The 23670-nt window shown below is 52.8% G+C and overlaps 6 protein-coding genes across 6 annotated transcripts; 2 read left to right on the forward strand and 4 right to left on the reverse strand.

The window, feature by feature from the left end:
* Positions 1-4901: 4901 nt before the first annotated feature.
* Positions 4902-10616, forward strand: N0V96_009328 (uncharacterized protein; the record flags this gene model as incomplete). Its single annotated transcript, XM_065758613.1, has 6 exons — positions 4902-5324; positions 5421-5469; positions 5528-6361; positions 6609-6700; positions 6755-9405; positions 9458-10616. 6 exons carry the CDS (start codon positions 4902-4904, stop codon positions 10614-10616), a joined length of 5208 nt encoding a protein of 1735 aa, XP_065612678.1.
* Positions 10617-11262: 646 nt separating this feature from the next.
* On the reverse strand, positions 11263-12081 carry N0V96_009329 (uncharacterized protein; the record flags this gene model as incomplete). Its single annotated transcript, XM_053195959.2, has 3 exons — positions 11263-11655; positions 11721-11939; positions 12004-12081. The coding sequence occupies 3 exons, from the start codon at positions 12079-12081 to the stop codon at positions 11263-11265; spliced, it is 690 nt and encodes a 229-aa protein (XP_053046692.2).
* Positions 12082-13917: 1836 nt separating this feature from the next.
* N0V96_009330 (uncharacterized protein) lies at positions 13918-15165 on the reverse strand (the record flags this gene model as incomplete). The annotated part of the gene is made up of 2 exons (XM_053195960.2): positions 13918-14672; positions 14832-15165. The coding sequence occupies 2 exons, from the start codon at positions 15163-15165 to the stop codon at positions 13918-13920; spliced, it is 1089 nt and encodes a 362-aa protein (XP_053046693.2).
* Positions 15166-15829: 664 nt separating this feature from the next.
* CSH1 (CSG1/SUR1-like protein) lies at positions 15830-16987 on the reverse strand (the record flags this gene model as incomplete). Its single annotated transcript, XM_053195961.1, has 3 exons — positions 15830-16327; positions 16398-16905; positions 16965-16987. The coding sequence occupies 3 exons, from the start codon at positions 16985-16987 to the stop codon at positions 15830-15832; spliced, it is 1029 nt and encodes a 342-aa protein (XP_053046694.1).
* Positions 16988-18090: 1103 nt separating this feature from the next.
* taf6 (histone H4-like TAF Taf6, SAGA complex subunit) lies at positions 18091-19542 on the forward strand (the record flags this gene model as incomplete). Its single annotated transcript, XM_053195962.1, has 2 exons — positions 18091-18481; positions 18548-19542. The coding sequence occupies 2 exons, from the start codon at positions 18091-18093 to the stop codon at positions 19540-19542; spliced, it is 1386 nt and encodes a 461-aa protein (XP_053046695.1).
* A 635-nt stretch (positions 19543-20177) lies between these two features.
* On the reverse strand, positions 20178-20955 carry SDH3 (cytochrome b subunit of succinate dehydrogenase, Sdh3p; the record flags this gene model as incomplete). Its single annotated transcript, XM_053195963.1, has 3 exons — positions 20178-20622; positions 20762-20843; positions 20916-20955. 3 exons carry the CDS (start codon positions 20953-20955, stop codon positions 20178-20180), a joined length of 567 nt encoding a protein of 188 aa, XP_053046696.1.
* Between the last annotated feature and the right edge of the window lie 2715 nt (positions 20956-23670).

Here is a 23670-nt window from a genome sequence, read left to right on the forward strand (position 1 = left end):
AAATCCTCTTGATGTTCAGGGTTATTAAGAGGGAAGGCCCTTTGACTCCAAAACAAGGGATGGGAAACGTCTTGAGAGGCTGTTGGTCTGACCAAGCCCATCCCACTTTCGTACACGTACATGGGTTGAAATGCGGCCACCTTGCGAAGTGGAAAATAGCCAAGTTGATTCCGTCTCGCAGAACAGGGGTTCATGGGACCGTCATATCTGAGATCTCAGAACCTATGAAGGATCCGCTCCAGGAAGAAGAGATGTTGTCCAGGCGGTAAATTTCGGGGCCAAGTTCGAGCTGCTTCTCGCCTGGGCTTTCGGGACACTGGGAGTATAGTGATGAATTCTTTGCAGTCACCATTGTTTCATTGAGTTGGACGCGAAGCTGTAAAAAAACGGGCGAAGCATGCCTAGGGACGTGACATGTTATGGCCCTGCTACTGCGTTACACTCACGTTCTCTCCACAACTTGACCTCACCCTCGTCCCAATGAAACATAACTCAAGGGAAGCAAATTTCTGCAAAGTCGGGTTTCTCAGCTTCGGGTCATAAGTCAAAGAAACTTCGACTGGACAAGGACCACAGTCCAGCTCTCTAACCCGCTAGTATGGCCCAGGCAATCGATCGGGCAGCCTGGAAACCGTCTAGATGTTAGCCAATTGCCCAACAGGTTCTTCGTGCCATCGTGCAAGACTCCCACTATGTTGTTTAACCTGATTTGCCTCTTACAGAAACGCCATGTACCGGTTCCAACGGGGTTCTCTATGTGGCTGTGTGGTGTGAGCATCTAATATACAGATCCAATAGGAATCATGGCTCTTGTTTCTATGTGTTGCGGAAGTTGCTGATTGCCAAGCATTATCGGGCTAGACCGCCAGGCAATAGTCGGATGTAGATGCGTGTGTGTGTGTGTGTGTGTGTGTGCTTTCCCGTGAGCAACTTCGCTCGAGACGAGAAAATTGAACAAATAGTGATCCGTGGATGCTTGGTATATCTCCAGCATGCAACATTTTGTTCCTCGACTAATCGCCCGCCATCATGATTGCCTGGACAGCAACCAGTGTTTCCTTCATTTGAACTGTAATTTCCACATGAATCTTCATGTTGATATCTATTTGTCCGCCAAAATCCCAGTCACCCTTTCCATCTGGATAATGAGACACATGTGGCGAGCACTAACAAGAAAGGACATAGAAGCGATTTCAGGAGTTCCAAGAAACAACTTAATTTATTTGGTTACGCAAAAACGCCAGTCAGCCCTATCTCATCAATCTGAATTGCGGATGCTGGAAGGCGCCTACGCATCTCGGCGGGTTCTGGAGCCGAATTGTTTCGGACGGTCGAACCAGTCGATTAATATAAGCACGGTCAGATGGCCACCGGGGAGAAGTGTAATCAGTTTCCTCCTGTGTTGGTGTTCGGCAGCCTTTTGTTGATAATGAATGACAACGAGAACTGCTCGGGAAAACCCGCTATTGAGGTCATGTATGAAAGAGCTTTGAGACAATGTCTGAGTAGAATCTGGAGAGCGTCAGAGGCGATTAGAATCTAGAATCACCCTTACATGAATGGCTGATTAAAATCTAGAGATGCAAAAAGATAGATGACGGGTCTGGGGTAGAGCTCGTCGCCATCTCTGACTCGAATGTTCATCCACGTCGTCGCACCAAACTGCTAGTCATTCTGGATGTACTTACGAACGAGAGATTCTCGAACAATACTTCATAGAGGTGTCACAGAATGGAAGAAATATATTTTTTTTGGCTCATCTTATTTAATTATCATAGTTAGACCTTTGTCAAAGGCCTGCTATGGAAAAGATCGAAGTATTTTTTTTGGCAAAACTGCTGGAAAAACCACATTCCTGTTTATCATCACAAATTCACAGATAAACAGCGCAAAGAAAGTTCCATCATATCGATCCGTCTCACTTCTTATTGTTATTATACTAAGATAGCTAAAATTCGTTGTGATTCCTACTTGTCTTTCTCCACCTGACGCAGCGGTAATCAAAACGATTTCTCAACGAGAGAGAATCTTAAAGTTTATGTTCGAGAAATGTACACGATGACGAGTCAACAAAATGTGCAGCGCGTGCATATATCAGTTCTTGTGATACTCAGTCGCGATGTGAAGAGTTGGCGGATGACTAAGCACTAGTGGTCGTCAAATTTCGTGCAGGTCATCTGAGGAAAGAACAAAGGAGAAAAAAAAAACCATCAGAAAATGCTAAAACTGAGTCGCCCGTCCGGCGCCCGCCCCCGCAAGCAGGGATGAACCTCGCCCTTGAACCGATCTGGGACGTCAGGGTGGGTTTCTCCAACGTCATACTGTCGTGATTGGCTCGCTAAGCGAATGATATTGGCGTCCCCCTGTTGAGTCAGCGAGCGATATCAGATGTTGGTTTCTTGTGCATGGGAAAAGAGTGGGCGTGCAGCAAAGTCTCGTGGTCCGTGGCACTGTAGGTATCCTTTTGCCTCAGACCCAGGCATTCATCTCAGCCAGGGCATGCCATCCTGGCAGGGCAGAGTTTAGGCGTTTAGGCGCAACACTGGAATGCAGCAGTGACAGAATTGTCACAGGCCGGGCAATCGGAGACAAATGGTGCAGATTCGGTAAGGCAATATGGCTTCTCGAGGAATCCCAAGTACAGATCTCCATTCTGCCAAGTGTAGCCTCGAAATGCCATCTGAAGCACGTAAGGCTCGGATGCCGAAATGGCAGCGCTGGCGATGCATCGACGCCTTGCATCCATCCTACTGGTCTAGATGATGATGCGCCAATCATTGGAGACATGTCGGACGGCGATTGAGGGCTGGCCCTGTTATGAATGTTCGGTCGATGATCGAGAGCAATTCCAGACATGGGCAATGCGGAGTTTTTGCGGCCGTGCACTCTAAACCAAACGATTCATGGGCCGGCAATTGCGACGTCCTCTCTTCGGGGGCTGCTGCGATTAATTATGTGCGAGCGCGCGCGAGTGTGTGGGTGTGTGTGTGTCTGATGTCGCATGTCGACCGACTTGGATGTCAGGATTGGGGGCCATGTACCAGAGTACCTGAGGATGGTCGGACCATAATGTACCTCGGACTAAAGACCGTGAAATGACACCAGGGCAAGTGTACCTACTCTCCCGCCCGTCGTCAAAGGGAAGCACGAGGCTTAGCTGGGGAACTAATGGATCGCTCCCTTTGAAACAAAGTCATACTGGCCGATAGGTGTTGCCAGCCGAACGTCCAGATCAATAGAGCCGTTTGGTTTGATCTGGATTGACTGTTGCAAGCATGGTCCTGGTATGGATTCGAGGGGTCGTCAGGAACAGACGATGATATTGGAAGACAGACAGTCTTCTGTGGTTGGGTCAGGATGCTTGTCAGCTGAGGCTTCTGTTGGATGAGGGAGGGAGAGCGACTCAGTGGACGTCATGGAAGAGACACCCAAGGAAGTACCGTATACTTCCAGTGGGTGGCCGACGTCCAGTTCAGACCCACTTGTAGTGGGATTTTGCACCGACAGACGTGAGCTGTCCCTTCCGTTCCGCCCTTGGTCGCCCTCGCACCTGCCGCTCGACGGTCGTCCTTCTTCCTCAAGTTGAGGTACCTTGGCAGGACCCGTGGAACTTCCGTCCCCGTCGGTGCCTGCCTGTCGCACCTTTGCGCTTTCCTCTCTTCCTTAGCTCTCACCACATGTATTTTCCTCCATTTCTGCTGTTTGTTTTGAGACTTTTGCAGAGGTATTTTTATTGGGAGAAATAAGGTACGGAGTCGGTAACCAGAATATTGAAAAGCAAAGACAATGAAAGACACAAGCTCTCATTACCTTAATTCAATTGCTACTGTTGTCGCTACACTACGGATGCGATGCCGATGCATGTTGTCCACGTCCCATGTCCGCTCCCACACTTTGCATCGCACCTGCCTTGCAAGTTGCCGCGCCTCGCCTTGTCATTTCTCTCTTGGACGCAACGGTACAGCGCTTTCACTTCAGGTCCCGTTTCCGCCCATTTTCGCCCACCCCAAGTTCAGTTACTCCCAGGTACGGAGTAGGTAGGTACCTCGAACCCAAACCTGCCCGTGCATCTTTCCTGACCTGAGGTTCCCTCTCTTAGGTAGGTTTCCTCCCAGATTGCCGGCCATCTCCATCTATTCTAAGGTAGGTGCTCGCTTTCCCCCGTTCATTCGGTTCTTTCCCTTCTGCGTCCACTTCCATGTCCGTCCACCCGGCCCGGCGTCCAGTTCCTATCCATACCACAACCGACCTGTACCTTCCCTTCCCCTTCCCTCACCTTTATCCACCCTTCCCACTTCACATCGTTTCCTCCCCCCGAACCCCAGCTTCCCTCCTACATCCCATCCTCATGACTCGGATCCTCTCCTAATCCGGTCATCAAAAGGTGCTGAAGACTCTCGCTCGTAACATACAGCTTGTGCGCCATCACCATTCAATCCTGTATGCAACCACACATGGTAAGTACCCAACGCCTCTCCCATCCCGCGGCTTCTTTGCTTGTCGCCGCTAGGTTCCCCGTTGGTCACCCGCATCTTTAGCCTTTAGCTTTTCCACCACCATTATATCTGACATATCCCGCCCACCCCCCAGATCATATCCTCCCTCACAACCAACCTCTGTCTGATGCGCTTTATTCAGTGACGACTCTCGAAGCAACAAAATTGTCGATCGATCGAACCGCGTCTACATTGTCACCTGCAACAACCGACCACTAGGATCTGTCATGCGACAATATCCATAGCCCGCCCGTCCGTCTCCATTCGCTCGCATGATCTCTCACGGAACCCGCCGTCTACCCGAACATCTGTGACTGCGACAGAACCGAAAATCGTCGATCGTCCTTCAACTCAACCCGCCATTGTGCCTGTTCCACAGGTCTACCGGCAATCCCTACTTGCAGTATGGTGTCTGCACCCACAGCTGGCGGCACCGCTGCCAACGGCACGGGAAGCGGGAATGCGAGCTCGCGAGGCTCTCCAGCCGTCGGCTCGAACACTGCCTCGGCCAAGTCAAAGGCCGCCCAGGTTAACTCCAACGGCTACCACCCGACGAAACCTCAGGTTCCACTCAGCTCGATGCGAAGCACTCCTCTAGAACTCACCTCGGTCGAACGACGGGGTCAGCCGACAGCGATCAAGGAGCCGGTCAAGAAGAAGTCGCGTCCTCATGGTCTTGAGGATGCGCCCACATATTGTCCGACGGAGGAGGAGTGGAAGGATCCGATGGAGTACATCAAGAAAATCTCCCCGGAAGCCAGGAACTACGGATTGTGCAAGATCATCCCACCCGACTCCTGGAACCCGGACTTTGCCATTGATACAGAGGTTCGTTTTCATTTCTCGTACCCGAGAGGGCCTGCTCAGACGCTGTTGCGAACTTGGCCTGTGCTAGCGAACCCATTCTGACCAAGTAATGTGCAGAGATTCCATTTTAGAACCCGTAAACAGGAGTTGAACTCGGTCGAAGGAAGTTAGTCACGCACGCCCGCCTTGTGTTCCTTACATGGAGGCAATGCTAACCATACTAGGCACCCGAGCAAACATTTCGTACCTGGACGCGTTGGCCAAGTTCCACAAGCAGCAAGGCAGTAACCTGCATCGTCTTCCGTATGTGGATAAGAAGCCTCTCGACTTGTACCGTCTGAAGAAGGCTGTCGAGGCTCGCGGCGGCTTTGACAAGGTCTGCAAGTTGAAGAAGTGGGCCGAGATTGGTCGTGACTTGGGATACAGCGGCAAGATAATGTCCTCACTGTCCACCTCATTGAAGAACTCATATCAGCGATGGCTTTGCCCGTATGAGGAGTACTTGCGGCTCGCCAAGCCCGGAGTTCACCAGCAACTCGAGTACGAAAATGGAGGACCCTATACCCCCAGCCCGGCAGTCACTCCGATGAAGCGATCCAATGTCAACACTCCATCGAGCGCCCGAGGCGACTCACCGGCCCGCCATGCATCAGATGCCCTTCAAGCAAGCATCAACGGCCTCAAAAAGGAGGCTGACCGAGACACTCCCATGGCCGATGCGCCCCCGACACCTGCGCCCGCGCCAACCCCTGTCACCTCGGGCTTCAAGGCCATTAATACAGGTGGCTTCACTGCGGTCAACTCCGGCTTCAAGAGTGTCAACCGGCCTGCTCCTCAGGTTCAACAGGATGACGTGGCTAGTACTCCACCTCCCAAGTCGTTCAGTCCAGTCAACTCGGCAAAAAACACGCCTGACTATCGGCCTTCAAATCTTGGTCCAGCCGCTCTCAAACGACAAATCAGTTGTGAAAGTCTTGATCTCGCAAAGAAGGATTCTGGAACAGACAAGGACGACGGAGATGCTGGAAATAGCAGACGAAGTAAGCGTCTGAAGAAAGGTGAGCCCTTCCCCTCATTACCCACAAGAACCAGCCAGCACCATCGTCCCATGTTGGTGGCTGCGTTGCTAGCTGTGCTTGAACATCACGGCGAGCTCCGCAAGCAGCGATGAACCACATGCATGTGATTTACAAGGATTCCATTGGCTTTGAAGACTCTATCCAACTGAGCGAGGCAACCGATGGATTCTACCACCAGCCGTACGATGATTGGCTGTCATGCACATGCTAATACATTGACTTGCAGATACTGTACCTACCGTGGCGGGATCTCACATGTCTCTGTTCCGTCCTTCTGTGCCCAGAATCCCCCGAGATGAGGCCTTGGCTCCTGGCGAGGTAAGCTGCGAGGCATCATTGTGTCTATTTTTCCAATGCACTGACTTCAAGCAGAAATGTGAGCAGTGCGGCAAGGCGGAAGAAGGCGGTGCTCTGATTGTCTGCGAGTCCTGCGACCACGCCTATCACGGCACCTGTCTCGATCCTCCCCCTAAGCACAAGCCCGATTCCGAATGGAACTGCCCAAGATGTCTGGTCGGCGACGGACAGTACGGATTCGAGGAAGGCGGCTTGTATTCTTTGAAACAATTCCAGCAGAAGGCGGCCGACTTCAAGCAGGGCTATTTTGAGAAGAAGATGCCCTTCGACCCCGTTCTCAACTGTCATCGTCCAGTCACGGAGGAAGACGTCGAGACTGAGTTCTGGCGTCTCGTAGCCGACATTGAGGAGACTGTGGAGGTCGAGTATGGTGCCGACATTCATTGCACAACTCACGGCTCCGGCTTTCCAACCGTCGAGAGGCATCCCAACAACCCTTATTCGACTGATCCCTGGAACCTCAACCTGCTGCCTCTTCACCCTGAAAGTCTGTTTAGGCACATCAAGTCAGACATCTCTGGCATGACCGTGCCGTGGGTGTACGTTGGCATGATCTTCTCGACTTTCTGTTGGCACAATGAGGACCACTATGCCTACTCTGCCAATTACCAGCACTTTGGCGCGACCAAGACCTGGTATGGTATTCCGGGCGAGGACGCCGAAAAGTTCGAAGCTGCGATGCGCGAGGCCGTTCCTGAGCTCTTCGAGACTCAGCCTGACCTTCTGTTCCAGCTGGTCACCCTGTTGACCCCGGAGCAGCTGAAAAAGGCTGGCGTCAGGGTTTATGCACTCGATCAGCGCGCGGGTCAGTTCGTTATCACCTTCCCTCAGGCTTATCACGCCGGCTTCAACCATGGTTTCAACTTTAACGAGGCTGTCAACTTTGCCCCTTGTGACTGGGAACCTTTCGGGCTCGGAGGTGTCGAGAGGCTGCAGGTATTCAGAAGACAGCCCTGTTTCTCGCACGACGAATTGTTGTGGACCGCCGCCGAAGGTACAACAAACAGCGGCTTGACGATCCAGACAGCCAAATGGCTTGCGCCCGCGCTCGAGCGGATCAAGAAACGAGAGTTCGCGCATCGGACCGAGTTTGTGGCAAAGCACCTCGAGCCACAGCTGCACGATTGTGCATTGGCTGGCAAAGAAGACAACTCCTGCCCTCTGAAGTTTGAAATTGACGATACGGACGTGCCGGAAGAGGAGTATCAATGCTCGTACTGCAAAGCCTTTACGTACCTCTCTAGATTCAAGTGCCTCAAGTCGGGCAAAATCCTTTGCCTAGCACACGCGGGTTATCAGCCATGCTGCGAGTCAACCGAGCACCAACGCTTCCACGGCGAGGGACATGCTGTTATTTACAGACAGTCAGAGGAGGACATTGAAGCAACATACAGCAAGGTTCTCGAAAAGGCGCGTACGCCAGAGGCCTGGGAAGAGAAGTACGATAAGCTTCTGGAAGAAGAGGCCACGCCTTCTCTTAAGACTCTTCGGAATCTCCTACACGAGGGTGAGAAAATACCCCATGACCTACCCTCGCTCCCTTTGCTTCGGGAATTTGTCGATCGGTGCAACGAGTGGGTGGAGGAGGCCACCAACTACACGATCCGGAAGCAGCAAAACAGGCGCAAGAGCGAAAAGTCCATACACAACCGAAAGAATTCGCTGGACCAAAAGGAACGCGATGCGCGCAATGTTTCCAACGTGTATCGCCTTATCAATGAGGCGGAGCAAATAGGATTTGACTGCCCTGAGATCACCCAGCTGAGGGAGCGGGTCGAGGCCATCGAGGCCTTCCGAAAGAATGCCGCTAAAGCGCTGGAACAGATCCACCTCGCCGAGCTCTCCGAAATCGAAGACCTACTTGAGGAGGGCCGGACTTTCAACGTCGACACGCCAGAAGTCGACCGACTCTCGCGAGTTCTTGAACAACTCAAGTGGGGCGAGAAGGCTCGCAACAACCGAAACAGCCTCATGTCACTCAATGAAGTGCGTGAGCTCATCGAAGAAGGAAAGCGATTGGACATAGCTCCATATAACGATCATCTCGTCTACTACATTGAACAGATGACTGCTGGTCAACAATGGGAGAAGAAGGCTAGGGAGTTGATTATTGCGGAGGTCATTCACTACCCGCAGCTGGAGGCCTTGTCCGTGCAGGTCCAGGCCAATTTCCTACCGGTCACTGCTGAAACCCTGAATGCTGTCGATCAAATTCTTTACAAGCAGAGGGAGGCACACCGTCAGATCATGGACTTGACTGAAAGATCACGAGACCCGGACATCCGTAATCGGCCCAAGTACGCAGAGGTGGCTGAGATCATGCGCCGACTTGACGAGTTGAATTCGAAACCTAACGGGACTTTGGACCTCGAGCGGGAGCAGAAACGCCATGAAGACTGGATGCGAGAGGGTAAGAAGCTGTTTGGCAAAACCAACGCACCGCTCCACATTCTCAAGAGCCACATGGACTACGTCTTGGAACGCAACCAAGACTGCTTCGATATCGTCAACGACAAGCCTCGCATGCCTGCCGAACCCGCGTCAAGGGAAGCCAGTCCCGACCAAAAGGTGCACCGCTGGGAGGACCCCCGGTTCCGCGAGGTGTTTTGCATTTGCCGAAAGGTGGAGGCCGGCATGATGATTGAGTGCGAGCTCTGTCACGAATGGTATGTTTTGGTGTGGCCTTTTAACATCTACAAAGTTAACTAACGTCTCTAGGTACCACGGCAAATGTCTGAAGATTGCTCGTGGCAAGGTCAAGGATGAAGACAAGTACACGTGCCCCATTTGCGATTGGCGGGTCAAGATCCCGCGAGATGCAGCGCGACCCAAGATCGAGGAGCTCATTGCTTGGTCCGATAAAATTCCTAGCCTCCCATTCCAGCCCGAGGAGGAGGAGGTCCTTACCAAGATTATCGACAATGCTCAGGACTTCAGAAACCACATCACTGGCTACTGCAATCCTGTGGTCTCCACCGAGTCCGAAGCGGACACCCAGCGCTTCTACTTGCGGAAGATTGAGGGCGCTGAAATCTTGCTTGCCTACGAGACCAATTTCTTCAGACAAGAGTTACACAAGTGGTGCCCCGTTGCGCCGAATGCACCGCCGGTTCTTGAGGTCTCCAAGAGCACTCGCAAGCCGCGACCGACTAAGCTTCAAAAGCTTCTGGCGCAGTTTGGGGTGGACGATGCGGAAGACCTCCCGGAGAACATGAAGGCCAAGGCTGCCAGCTTGAAGCGGAAGGCTCAAAATGCCGAAGCTGCCGCAGCCGCCGCTGCAGCAGCGGCTGCCACATCTGCGTCTGGCGCGACTGTGCTGCCACCCGGCCTTCAACATGGCCACAGTCGAAAGTCGGAACAATCTTCTGCGACGCCTCCTTCTACCTCCCACGGCAACGTGGGCCGTCAGTCCATTGGAAGTAACCATGATCCCATGGACATTGACAGTGCCCCAACACTTCATCCAGGCCTCTTCATGTCCAATGGTGCACCGGGCCCCCAGCTTGTCGGCGGCAATTCTTCGATGTCCCTTGAGGAACGCCTCCTCCAGGGCCAAGAAGATGGGCTTAACCTGCACACCGAGGCTGGGAGGAGTCACGCTCTTGACATCCTGCGCCGGACAGAAGTTGGCCGTAAGAGGGCAGTGGAGATGTTTGGTCCCGACGTGTTCAAGGGCGACGTTGGTATGCTCAACGGCAGGGATGTTGCTCCGCATTCACAAGAAGATGAGCGAGTGGTGAACAAGATGTTTGACGACCTTACAAACCAGGACGATGACGAAGTCAAGAGAAAGCAAGAAACCTTTGATGGCCCTATTACAGCGGAGAGCCTTGAAAGTGAGCGAAACGGCATGGATGCATTGCTCGACGGCGACTAGGACTTCTGGCCTGCTCCACCCTGCTTCAGCTTTTGAACTCTTCAATGGCGACAAAGGCTATTGGAACAGAAGGCTTGTAGTTTTATTTCTTATGTCTTGGCGTTTGTGGACAAGCTCTTGGAGCCCCCGTGAAGGAGGGGAAAGGATCAAATGGGTGGATTGTATGATCAGGTGTCTGGAGGTCAAGGCATACCACTTTGCATTAGATGGAAAATGGGCGTTTGCGAGTGTGCCAGATGCATCACTCAGTTTCAGCTATCGTTCGTAATGGTGTATCGCATTGTCAAAGAAAAGTTAGTGACGAATGGGAAAAAGTACTAGTAGTTTGTTTCTTTCGGACTTCAATAATACCATCACTGTGCGCCACATGAACTTATCTGCAAAGAACCTGCCTTTACCACCTGTAAAGATTCAGTAATGCATGGTGTGTTTTGTCTTGATATCCCGAGAAACCGACCCGCAACATTGTAAGTTGTAGGGTATACACAATCAAGAGAGGCAGCTTGACATGTTCAAAACAGTTTGGCAGAGAGTCCCTTCTTGGGTTGGCAAAAACGCTTCAAATTTTGACATAATTATATAACCTTCCCTAAATCACGGTCATGATATTTCATACAACTCATTTCCCTCCCAATATCCGTTTTCTTTACAAGCCAAGTGCCTTAGCAATGGCCTTACCGACGCCGTGGGCGGAGGCCGGGTTCTGGCCGGTGATGACGATGCCGTCGACGACGACCTTTTCGCCCCAGGGCTCGGCGGCGAGCTCGTACTTGCCGCCGTTCTCCTTGAGGCGGTTCTCGAGCAAAAAGTTCATCTCGGGGGTGAAGCCAGCCTGGTCCTCCTCGGTGTTGGAGAAGCCGGTGACGGTCTTGCCAGCGACGAGGTAGGAGCCATCGTTGAGCTTGGCATTGACGATGGCGGCGGGGCCGTGGCAGACGGAGGCGACGGGCTTGTTTTGGGCGGCGAACTCGGCGATCAGGGCGTGGGAGGTTGCGTCGAAGGCGAGGTCGTACATGGGGCCGTGGCCGCCAGGGTAGAACTGGGTAGTAATGTTAGTTTTATTGTCTACGTCATAAGAGATGACTGTATTGAGGGGAGACATACGATGGCGTCGAACTCGGAGGCGCGGCCGACAAAGTTGGAGAGCTTCTCGGTGTTCTCCCAGATGGCCTTATGGTTCTCGAGGAAGTTCTTGGAGGAGGGGTCACTGGCGAACATCTCGACAGAGGCCTGGTCGAGGGGCGCGACGCCGCCCTTGGGAGAGGCGAAGGTCATCTCGACGCCGGCTTCCTTGAGGACATCGAAGGGGTGGGCGAGTTCAGGCTGGGAGACAATTAGTTCACCGGGACTTGGGGTGGGAACGAGGGGTGGTTTGCGATCAACGTACCAAGTACCAGCCGATGGGCTTGCCAGACTTCTCAGTCTTGTCGACGGAGGTGAGGACGATGAGAACCTTGGGCGCCATTGTGTGTGATGGTGTGTGTGTGTGTGTGTGTATGAAGGGTTGGAAGGTTGTTGGGAAGAGTTGGTTGATTTGGTTTGATAGGGTATCTTGGGTATCAAAGTTGAGTGTAATGAGCTTCTATTCAACACTGTGTATCCGCGCGGGGCATCGAGCTCTTTTGTAGTTTCATCGCAACCCCATCATACACATGGGTAGCTCCATCGACGGTCTGGCCATCATGGTATTCATCTTTAGGCCATGACCCCACCATTGGGAAACAAGCAGCTTGTCCGGGATGGCGTTGAGCTTATCCCCCTGGCACGAAGCGGAATGTGCTGTCTAAGGTGCGGAAAGGGGGGAAGGGAGTGCATGAAGAGCTTCACCCCGCCAATTGGTCAGGTTGACGTCACACCAGTGATGGTTCTCACTGAGTTCTTCCCCTGCCCTATGCTTCGCCCTCTTCTAAACAAAGTGATGACTGAGTGACATGTGCCGGGGTTGAATTTCGGGCCCGGCAGCAAGTATCTCTGGCTCTTGGTATGACTCGCTCATGTCTGTACGCTGGCAGTGGGTGGAAGTGACTACACCCCGCGCCAACAAATTCTTCATGGTAGTCCCGCGGAAAGGACTCCACAGCTTCTTTTTCGAAGAAGTGCGGCGTACTACCGCGGTGTGTCTGTGAACCTGAGTGTTTACGCTGGGTTGACAAAGCAATGCGGGCGAATAAACTCTCCGATTGCTTCCATGCCTTGCCAGAAGGGGCATCCGAGCATCTGGAGGGGGGCCGAGGGTCTGGGGTTTGCTTGTTGCAAATACGACGAGCCGAGTGGATGATTCGGCCAGAGCGAGTGGGGTTTGAACAAGTTTGACGAAGAAGATCGTCTCTTTTGGTTTCTCTTGGACTCGTTACATGGTGGAAATTGGAATTGGCAAGTTGATCAAAGACATGGCTTACTAACAGTCGAGTAGAAAAGTCTTAATGCCGATGGGGCGAGTCGCCATAACGCCGATGGATGTATCTTGTATTGCTCCGTGGAGAGGACGCAAGAGCCAAGATGCGCCCCTCACCACCGGCGTTGATGCCCTTTCCGGCACAGATTCACCGGACCATCGGCCAACTTGGCATGAACATCACGGAACCCAACGGCACAGTGACACAAGTGATAGCACCGCCCTTTTCCTTGTCGGGTTTCCCAGTGTTTCCACAGCGGCATGGAACCATCGGAAGTGGATCATCACCTCGACGGCCTCGGCTCGTATCCACAAGGCCAGACGGCAGGACGTATAGCATTCGGGGGTGCCGCGGTATGCGTGTATCGCGCGCACACTTCTTCCCGAAGGTATACCAAGACTCTAACCAAGATTCTAAAGATGTGACAATAGTAGTGTTTGCAGCTAGGTTTTTGGTTGGCTTGGGTTCGTACATCACTCTCAAACGACCATTCTTCAGCCAAGATAGCTCTTACATGAGACGAACGGAACATGAATCGTGTTTGCATCGAAGCTGACCAACTGCCCCAACGTCTTGGACGACAGCTGTCGCGGCAAGTTATCAACAGCATCTCTTTTTCATATTCGACTCCGCAATACGGCGGAGTTTCAATGCGATGCGAGAACGAGATGAGCTTCAACACGACAGGATGCATGCCCCCCTGCCCGGATACTCTAATTCGCAACAGATCCGAGGACGTTTCTTCTTCCGCCTACTCACATACGCGACGACTATCATGAAAGCAGACATTGCCGCTTCAGACGGCCGGCCGTTCTGGTTCTTGGGGTTTCTGTCCCCAAACCGACATCCTACATCCATCATCGTCAGCGCGGGTAGTAGACAACCAACAAACGACAAGGAAAGACTCACACCGTGATATACGCGTGGATGTTCTTATCCGCCATATCCTTCCTCACATCCATGAGCAACATCTCGGCATCCTCTCGAGTCCAGCCAAGCACCTGGCAAAATATCTTCATCGTGATACCCTGCACCCCCTCGAGGTTATTCGTCATCTGCATGGCGCCTAAAATCTTTTGGTTCCTCCCCTTCGCCCAAGGCGACGCCGGCACCGCAAACCTCTTCTGCTCGATGTTTTGAAAACCCGCGTCCGCCATGTGTCGCGCGTACTCAAAGGCAGAGAGCGCGTCCCGTCCGGCTTTGCGAATCCCTTCGAGCAGGTGATCGTTCCACCGCCGCAGCGCCGTGCCCTCGAGCGACCCGTCCACGGCCTTGAAGTCGATGACGGTCTCCTGGAACTCGACCCAGCCGCCCGGGTTGAGGTTCTCGTAGATCTGGCCAAAGAGTTTGGCAAGGTCAAAGATGGAGGTGCACATGTACCGGCCGTGGACGTAGTCGAACTTCTGGCTAAACGCCCACTCGTCCTCGGCGTCGTCGATTTCGAAATGGCAGTTGGCCGGGACGTATTCCGGCTGGATGGGGCTCAGATCCGTGCCGAGGACCTCCGATGCCGGGTTCCTGTCGGCGAACTCGATGGCCCAGATGCCCGTGCCTGTGCCGATGTCGAGGACGCGGTGAGGATTGGAGACGGGGGCGAGGCCGAGCTTGTCGTTGAAGATGCGCAGGGCAATGGCGTGTTGGAGATCTAGGCGGCTTTGCTCTTGCTCGGGGGTGTGTTAGTTTCACTCACGGGCTTGGCAATATCGCATGTACGGGGGTTTCGCAAACCTCATCATTGGGGAGGAAGTATTCTGCGGGCAAGGTGTCAGTCAGCAGGCTTCCAAGAGGCAAGTCTCTACATACAGTCGCGCCAACTTACTTCCTTCTTTATATGCGTGATATGTTCTGCCAAACTCCTCCACGAAGCGGTACACGCTCGATGCCACCGAAGCAGACGAGGAGGCGCGGCCAGCATCGATTCCCATGGCCGAGTCAGCGTCGCTGATGTCCGTGTCGATGCTCAACGATACAGATGTGCTACTGTCAATGTGCGACGCGTTCAGCTCGTCGAGTGCGCTCGACGTCAGCCTGCTGGAGCGGTCATCGTCGATCGTCGATTGCGCCGTAAAGATGCTGCTTTTCTCGTCGTTGGGTTCGTTCCGTTCCTCTGCCGGGGCCTCTTGCCTCTCGACTGTGCCGCTTGAAGCTTCCATCGTCACTTACATCAATGGTCACAGAAGATGTTGCAAGTCGCGACACTTTCTGAATGCGAGGCTGAGCTGAACGAAAAAGTTGTCGCAAGCGCAGAGCGAGCCTTACCCCCCCAATCCCAAAAGCTGACCTTTTCCGGAGGCTATTCGACCATGGCGTCAGATTCCCTTATCTGGTAGTGTCTGTCTGGTTTCCTCCAATTCCAGCCGAGGGGTTCTGCTGGTACCGAATCCGCTAAGAGGTCGACCCCCCCGCGAGATTCATCTTAGCGGCGAGCGAGTCTGGCGAATCAACATCCGAGACATCAAGTCACCATTGTCTAGATGGTGACGCTAGACTCGATAGTCACTCTTGCAGGTTGGGGAATTCTGCTGAAGCTGCTGCTTCTGTTCAGGCGCATGACGTGCATTTTGCCGATGCCGATACGGGACAAATGTGAGGATCTGCATAAAGGCTTTATGAGTTTCTTGTGTTACCAAGTGTCGGAATTCGCTGCACTTACATGGAATTTCTGGAACTTTGGTATGGAGAAACCAAATCATAGGTGAACATCAAACTTATATACACCTAACACGTATGAAAATTGAAGGGAAGAGGACAAGGGCAATTAGCTGACTTGATTAACTGAACCAAACCCCAAATGAGACACCAAGGTAATTGCAACACCTAGAAAGGCATGGGCAACTTCGGAACATACGCCTCCTCGAGATACTTAACCTCCTCCTCAGAAAGCTCAACCTTAGAAGCGCCTACAGCCTGATCAATCCTCTCCTTGGTCTCCAGCCCGCAGATGGGCATGCATCCCTTTGAAATAAGCCACGCCTGCGCAACCTGCGCCATGCTCACGCCCTTCTTCCCCGCCAGCTCCTCCACGCGCCCGACAATGGTCCTGTCGGCGCCATTCTCCGCGCCGCGGAACAGCATCTGCAAAAAGGGGTCCTTTTGCTCGCGCGGGTCCGAACGATCGGTCCACGCGTGGGTGAGGACGCCGGCGGCGAGGGGCGACCAGGGGAAGAGGCCGACGCCGGTGGCGTTGCAGTAGTCGTTCATTTCGCGCTCTTCTTCGCGGTAGAGGAGGTTGTAGAGGCCTTGCATTGAGATGAATTGGTGCCAGCCATTGCGGGCTGCTACGTTTTGGAGCATTTGGAACTCCCAGGCGGCCATCTGGAGATGTCGTTAATGACTTGAACGAAACTCGAGATATTTGGTAGAGGGTGTTTTATTGGGAACTCACCGAGCTGGCACCAATGTAACGGACCTTGCCGCTCTCAATAACATCGTGGAGGGCCTTCATAATCTCCTCGGGGGGCACGTCACGATCCATCCTGTGGATCTGGAGCACGTCAATGTAAGTGCCGAGACGCTCAACACTACGGTCCACGGCCTCGAGGATATGCTTCCTCGAGAGGCCGACCTGGTTCACGCGGGGCCCATCGTTACTGGTCAAGTTGGCTGGGTCGATGGGTCCCTTGTTCTCGTCGACGAATTGGAAGCATTTGGACATGACGACGAGCTTGGAGCGGGGGATGTTATACTCCTTGATGGCGGCGCCGACGATTTCCTCGGAGCGGCCGTTGGAGTAGGTGTCGGCCACGTCCCAGGTGTTGATGCCGCGGTCAAAGGCGTACTTGAGGATGGGGAGGGCCTCGTCCTTGTCGAGGAGCCAGGGCTGCCAGTTCTTGTCGCCGAAGCTCATGCAGCCGAGGATGATTTGGGAGACCTTGAGGCCGGATTTGCCCACGCTGTTGAGGAGATGTCAGATGGGCTTCTTATGGTAGTGGGGAGTATTAAAAGAACCTACCGCACATATTTCATGGATTCCATAGTGAAAAAAAGTCGGATATTGATGTGTACAGTAATATAACTAGTAGAAGAAGACGATAAAGAGAAGCTTTCGAACGTGTAAGTGATAGGAGTGTTGGAATTAGAGAAGCGATTCTCATCATGGCCCAGACAGCCCTTTATACTTTTCAACCTAGAACAGAACTCCAAGAGCAACATCAATCAATACAGCAAAAGGCATCCCTCTCGTCGACTAACACGTTCGCTCTCGGCATCACAGCATGGGTGTTGCCCGCATCACCGGGCCCGGGCACCGGCTCGAGGCCCACAAAATAATCCAATTGCATTAGCGCCGTTCGGTTCTGTGTCATGACACGGCGCGGTTACAGGAACCGGGGAAACATGGAGTTAGGGGAGTTGGCTGACTCTCGGCGAGTTTGGTCAATCATTCGATCACATACCGTAGCGGTGATTATAAGGCACCTTGAGGCAAGTCTTACTGTGTATCTCTAGGGGAAGCTATAATGTCGTCGAGCCAGTAACACCAAGGCGAAACATGCCCCCATCCTCAAGGACTGACATTGCCAAGAACGCTTGAGGTACGGGTCAATGTTCGCACCAAACAGCTGCCAAAGGCTTGCAAATTTTACGTTTCCACTACTTGGCCATTTGATGTCAATGTGCTTGGTTGTCTCCGGGCTGGTTTGATAAAGCCAAAGACGAGCAATAAGAGTGTCAATGCTTCTATCATCATGTTGATAGCATCGGTCAACACTTCTTATGATAGTTGCTAAAGCAATTCGGAGAACAAGATCAGTGATTGACACGCAGGAAAATATTCTTTTCTTGAGAACACAATATATTCCTAAAAAAATATCGGAAGAGTTCACGTAGGTAGATATTATGTTTCGGTAGAACTTGCTGAACGCACCTTCCGCTGCCGATTCCTGTTGGCCCCACACCGAGCATCTCACCTTCCACCGTGCAGTGGGCTGAATCTGCGCTGCACCGTCCCGAGCTCATCCCCTAGCTTAGCCGTGCCCCGTCCTACCCCAAGGTTTCCATCACTCAGCCTCGTCTTCATCCTCCAACACAAGCATCTTCGTCGTCGCGTTCACCATTTGAAATTATATACCACCGGCGCGATGGCGCAACAGGACGCGCCGAAGCTCCTCTGGAACCCAGACAATGTCAAAGACGTCGCCGAGTCCGTCGGAATTCCCAACCTAAACGACGATGCCTTGCGATGCCTGACGCAAGATGTCGAGTATCGAATCGGACAAGTCCTCGTCGAGGCGCTGCGCTTCATGCGCGCCTCCCGTCGCACCACTCTGACCGTCAACGATATTAGCACCGCGCTCAAGGCTCTCAATATTGAGCCTCTCTACGGATACGACTCGACGCGTCCACTGCGATATGGCGAGGCTAGCTTGGGACCCGGACAACCGCTCTTCTACCTCGAAGACGAGGAGGTCGATTTCGAGAAGCTTATTAACGCTCCTCTGCCCAAAGTGCCGCGTGATATGAGCTTCACGGGTACGTCATTGTTACATTCTTGAATTCATTCCCCAATGTAGCGTCTGCTAACCGCTGCATATCCAGCACACTGGCTCGCCATTGAAGGCGTCCAACCCTCCATCCCGCAGAACCCCACCACAGCCGAATCACGAAGTCAAGAACTCGTACCAAAGGGCCAGGGTGCTAACCCTGCCCTCGCTGCCCTCGCCGGCAACGACAACCTCTCGTTCCGTCCCGCCGTCAAGCACGTCGTCTCCAAGGAGCTCATCCTTTATTTCGAAAAGGTTCAAAACGCCGTCCTTGATGACAACCCCGACGAAGAAGTTGTGCGCCTCCGCCAGGCCGCCCTCGAATCCGTTCGCGATGATCCGGGTCTGCACCAGTTGATCCCTTACTTTATAAACTTCGTCGCGAATCAGGTCACCCACCGTCTTGACGACGTCTTCACACTTCGCCAGGCCATGGAACTTACAGCCGCCCTCATCGCAAACACCAAGCTCTACCTCGACCCTTACGCCAACTCTATCGCCTCTCCCGTGCTCACGTGCATCCTTAGCCGTAAAATTGGTGCCGAGGATGGTGCGGACGCCATGCGTGAGCAATACCAGCTCAGAGAATTCTCCGCGTCCCTCCTTGGCCAGATTGCGCGCAAATACGCCGCCTCGAATAATCTGCTGCGGCCCAAGCTGGTGCGGACATGCTTGAAGTTCTTCATGGACCCCGATAAGCCGCCCTCGACGCACTTTGGTGCCATCACGGGTGTTGCGTCCGCTGGTGGTCCCGAAGCGGTGCGCGTTCTGGTGCTCAAGTGCCTGAGGGCCTACAACGATAACATTCTGCAGCCTCTCAAGGACAAGGGCGAGAGCATCGAGTTTGAGATGCTTGTGGGTGGAATTCTCAAGGCCATTGCTACAATGATTGAGGACGATAGAACGACCGTCAATGGCATAAACGGGAGCGCCAACAGCTATGCTGCTGAGCTCAACGAGTTCATCGGGCCCATCCTCGGAGAGCGGCTGAACAGCCTAGGCAACCGGAGACTGATCAAACATGTCTTGGATGCTAGGAATATTGAGTAGCAGCCTGGCTAGTAGTGATAGTCCTTGGGAGGCGTAAAGGCGTTTGGATCAGGCATGGCAAAACATGGTTTTAGGGAGGCATACCACATAAATTGAGACCATTGGCGTCTAGCAATTAACCCATTTTCTACTCACGGTCTCTCAAGTAATGCTTGTACTTTGTAGCTCGTGAGAAAGGCCGGCGAGGATGCCAGGACGTGAACCACTCCACTATTATTGTTCTATTCCAGCGCGAATCTCTTCGTCGATCTGGTTACAAGCTCGATATGCTGTTCCGTTTTGAACGTCCCGCAGGAATGAGGTTTTCATGGTCAAGGCGTCACGAACGAAGTCTGTATAGAATAGTTGGAACAATTGATTAACATGCTTGTTACTCAAGGGAATTCGTTTTACAGCTTTCAGTCTATACAATCCCTCTTGCCTTAAGCTGAGGGAGGCCGTACGCCTAGCAATTTCCAGGCGCCAACCAATAAAACTCCAGGTTAACCCCCCAAAATCTCCCATCTCTCTTCGTCTTCCTCTCGTCCCCTTCGATCCCTGTGACCGACCACCATCATCCCCTCCCCGTACCCGATTACCATGTGCCATTTCATCCACTGACCCTTTCACCGCTCCCCGCTGACTTCCTTCTCAGTTTACCACGCAAAGGCGAGGCCGACAGCCGCGACGAGCGAGCTGGACCAGATAACCCAGCCCCACTTGACAATCTCAGGCTTGGCGAAGCCGAGGGCGAAATCGTAGGTCAAGTGGCGGATACCGTTGAAGAAGTGGAAGGTGAAGGGCCAGGCGACGAGGAACTTGAGACCACCCTTGGCGGCGAGCGGGAGGGCACCGAAAGCGGCGATGAGGGACTGGCTCTCGACGTGCCAGCCGAGGAGGGGCGCGACGAGGTAGGTGCCAAAGTAGACGTAGAAAGCGGCCGAGAGACCACCGCCGGTGATACGGGTCCAGATGGAGGCGCCGAACCAGGTCTGCTCCATCTTGTAGATTGTCAGGTGCGGGGAGATGGGGCGGCTGAGGCGCTGCTTTGCGAGAAGCTCGAGGCCATCTTGGGGGGTGAGCTTGGTGGTTGCGACGGGGCTGTGAGGTTGGAAAAGTTAGTTAGTATTGTGATATTGGTCCATCGAGTGTGTTGGGTGTTTGGTTCGTTTTGTGAGGGAATAGTCGGAAGCATGTGCTTCAAAGGCAAAGGAGAAACGCGGGAGGGCCAATTGCGTACCGAGACTGGCTCGTCGACATGCTTTGTGAAGCGACGATCTTGGGGATCTGCTGGTTGAAGAAGACGGAGGGCTTTGCTGCCGCTGTCGATTGTGTATTTCGTCAGCCTTCCACTGTCCTGTGTTCCATCCGGGGCTTCGATGATGTAAACGAACCTCGGCGCATGGCCGACACGCCCACCCTTTGCGCAATCATTGTATCGGTATGAAGCGTAATAAACCTGGTGATCGATGCGATTTCAATATCGGGGAGGGCGCGTAGGGTATTCGGCCGCAGGCGGAGGGGATTCGAGTCGTCGGGGGTTTGAGGGTGTTGATGTCAAGCTCCTTGCACCAAAGAAGAATAAATTGGAGACTCTGCACCTTGGATCACTGGACTCTCCGATTGAAGCGAAGCACGGGAATCCCCTCGGCTTTTCGGCTACCCGTGGACCAATCAGCGCAGACCACTTCCTAAGCTTTCTGGATCACGTGATTTACGCCGCAAAGGGACAGGAACCACGCTGGGCGCTGCCGGAAAAAAGCTTAGACGAGAACCTCAGGGTAAGGACAGGGCCCACTAGACGGCCATTAGCTAAGCACCACCCTCCGCACAGACCATCCTGGAAAATTCTCTCGTGGCACACAAAACCGCGTTGACCTTGCGCGCATTTTCCTCTCGCTTTTTCCTTTTCCTCTCTTCAGATAGCAACGGCCGCCCGCCGCAGCATAACTAATGGTGGCCTTTTCTCCTTTGGGAGAGAATGGTTCACCCATGAAAGGCGCTGCTGGTAAAACCCTTGGGTTGTGGGTGGTTGGAGAGTAATACTGGGATTGGATCCTTCGTTGATCTCGGGTTCTGGTTTGCACCGTCTAGAAACCGTTTCATTTATAGGCATCTACATACTTTCGTCATTGACGTGATATTCCTGTGGTCCTTTGAGGGCATGCCGTCCGCGCTTGCGCTTCTCAAATGGTCAAATGATGTTGAATGCCCCTGTTGACAGCTGCCGCTGATCGGGGCCTGATCATTGCCGACGTCCACACTGCGGTCAATCCACCCGGTTATCATTGAGAAAATGGCCACACGGAGTACCTGCCTCGCGAAGCCGGGAAGACCTGCGTACGTGTCCAAGGACCAGACGCTACCGATCTCATTATCGTGAGATGTGCTGCGGGTGCTGTCTCGTGTTGCCATCCACCAGAGGGCGTCCTGAGCAGAATGCATGAAGCTGTCGATCATCCATGTCGGCCTGACTTCCAGTTAGTAGTCACGACGTATCTAATTTCGTTGGATGCCTTCAACGCCTACAGGCGTTTGAGTAAGCCCAGGCTGAGGACTATGCTTTCAAAGAGGTTCCTGCGCTATCATTGGTAATTGGGTGGCTATCTTCCTCTGATCATGGCTTTTCGGTTGGTTCAACTTCACGTGAATCCTTCCTTGTTTCTGATCTCGGCCTAACATGGATGATCATTGACGTGTAGGACCGTCGGTCTCGGATTTTTCCAAGTAACGACACTACCAAGTAATGAGAGTTCCGTCAGCCTCACATCTTTGGCCAGTAGCTTAAGTCATGAGTTAATAAGAATAAGCTTTTAGGGACGGTGGGCGAACTGAGTTCGCGGCCCGCGTTGGTATCTACTCTGTGGGCGATTTTTAATTGAGCCCCTACAACTACGGCCCGTGCAACTTTCCTTCACTTGTTTTCTTATTTCTTCCAAGTGCTGGGTATGATGCTACACTGAGTGCTCAATCGTGCTGACTTGCGGTAGCTAATCGTATTAATGGTTGTTCTTTCGGCAGTGCCGAAGATAGCGATGCACAACCGGTAACGCGGACAATAAGGTTTGGGGCTATGGAGATGCCTACGTCTTACATCAATCTCTTATAAAGATCAGGAGCATTGTTGAACTGTGCGAAACAGAGCGATCTTCAGGAAATACGATATCCAGCTGTTTTTGGTACCGTGAGCGAGTCAGAGCAACCAGCCGGACCACAGAAGCAAAGACTCTGGTGCCGTCGATTGATGGGCCGCAATACCAAATTTTCGGCAACTTTCGCCGCGTGGTGGCAACTAGCAAGCACTCTGCTGTACAGATCATTACAGCGGACCACATAACTGATCCCCTGATCACTCATTGTTGCAACTGCAATGTTGCGAGAAAATGCCCAGGCATTAGAAGGAGTTATCCCGGCTCAAGAACCTACTGAACAATGCTCGTGTGACTGAGCATGTTTAGCAACTGGCTCAATTCAGTTGATGTCGGTTTTGAGCTGGACGACACGTACATTTCTGTCAATTGATGAAAGAATCTCGAATCATTGTACGGATAGCCCACACTCTCTAATGAAGCATAAAGCCAGATGGGTCCACAGGACCAGTCGTTGACAACCTGGGTCCTGGTTAGTGACAACGGTGGGAACAGCAGAAATGACCATGGCATGAGTCTGATCACGACAACTCGTATAAACAAAGTTTCTCTGACTTAGACTCAGCAAATTAATGACCGAAAATCTTTGGTGCTAACATCTGGTAACGTGAGTCTCATTAGGCATTTAAATCAAAGCGTGTCCTTGAGGCTATGAGTTCACACTGCCTGTCAATCATTCATCAACTCTCCAACTAGTCTAATAAACCGCCAATTTTAACCCAGTATCTTTATTCGTAGGTCATTCAACAAGAAGCATAACTTTCAGCAGCACACTGTACTGACCAGGAGATAGAAGATGAAGCTGTCTCTCATCCTCACCGGACTCTACGCAGCCGGTACCGTCACGGCAATCACCAAGAGCTGTCAACCCTTCACGTTCTCGTCCAAGGGAACTGCCTGCACAGATGACAATGGTGCCTGCACTATGGGAAGATGCAAGGACAAGTTCCTGTGGCTTAGGTGCACTTGCCCCGATGACTACCCTCACGTTCACTGCGGC

This window comes from Colletotrichum fioriniae (genome assembly GCF_027942845.1).
Source record: "Colletotrichum fioriniae strain IMI 355084 chromosome Unknown scaffold_12, whole genome shotgun sequence".
NCBI classification, from domain to species: Eukaryota; Fungi; Ascomycota; class Sordariomycetes; order Glomerellales; family Glomerellaceae; genus Colletotrichum; species Colletotrichum fioriniae.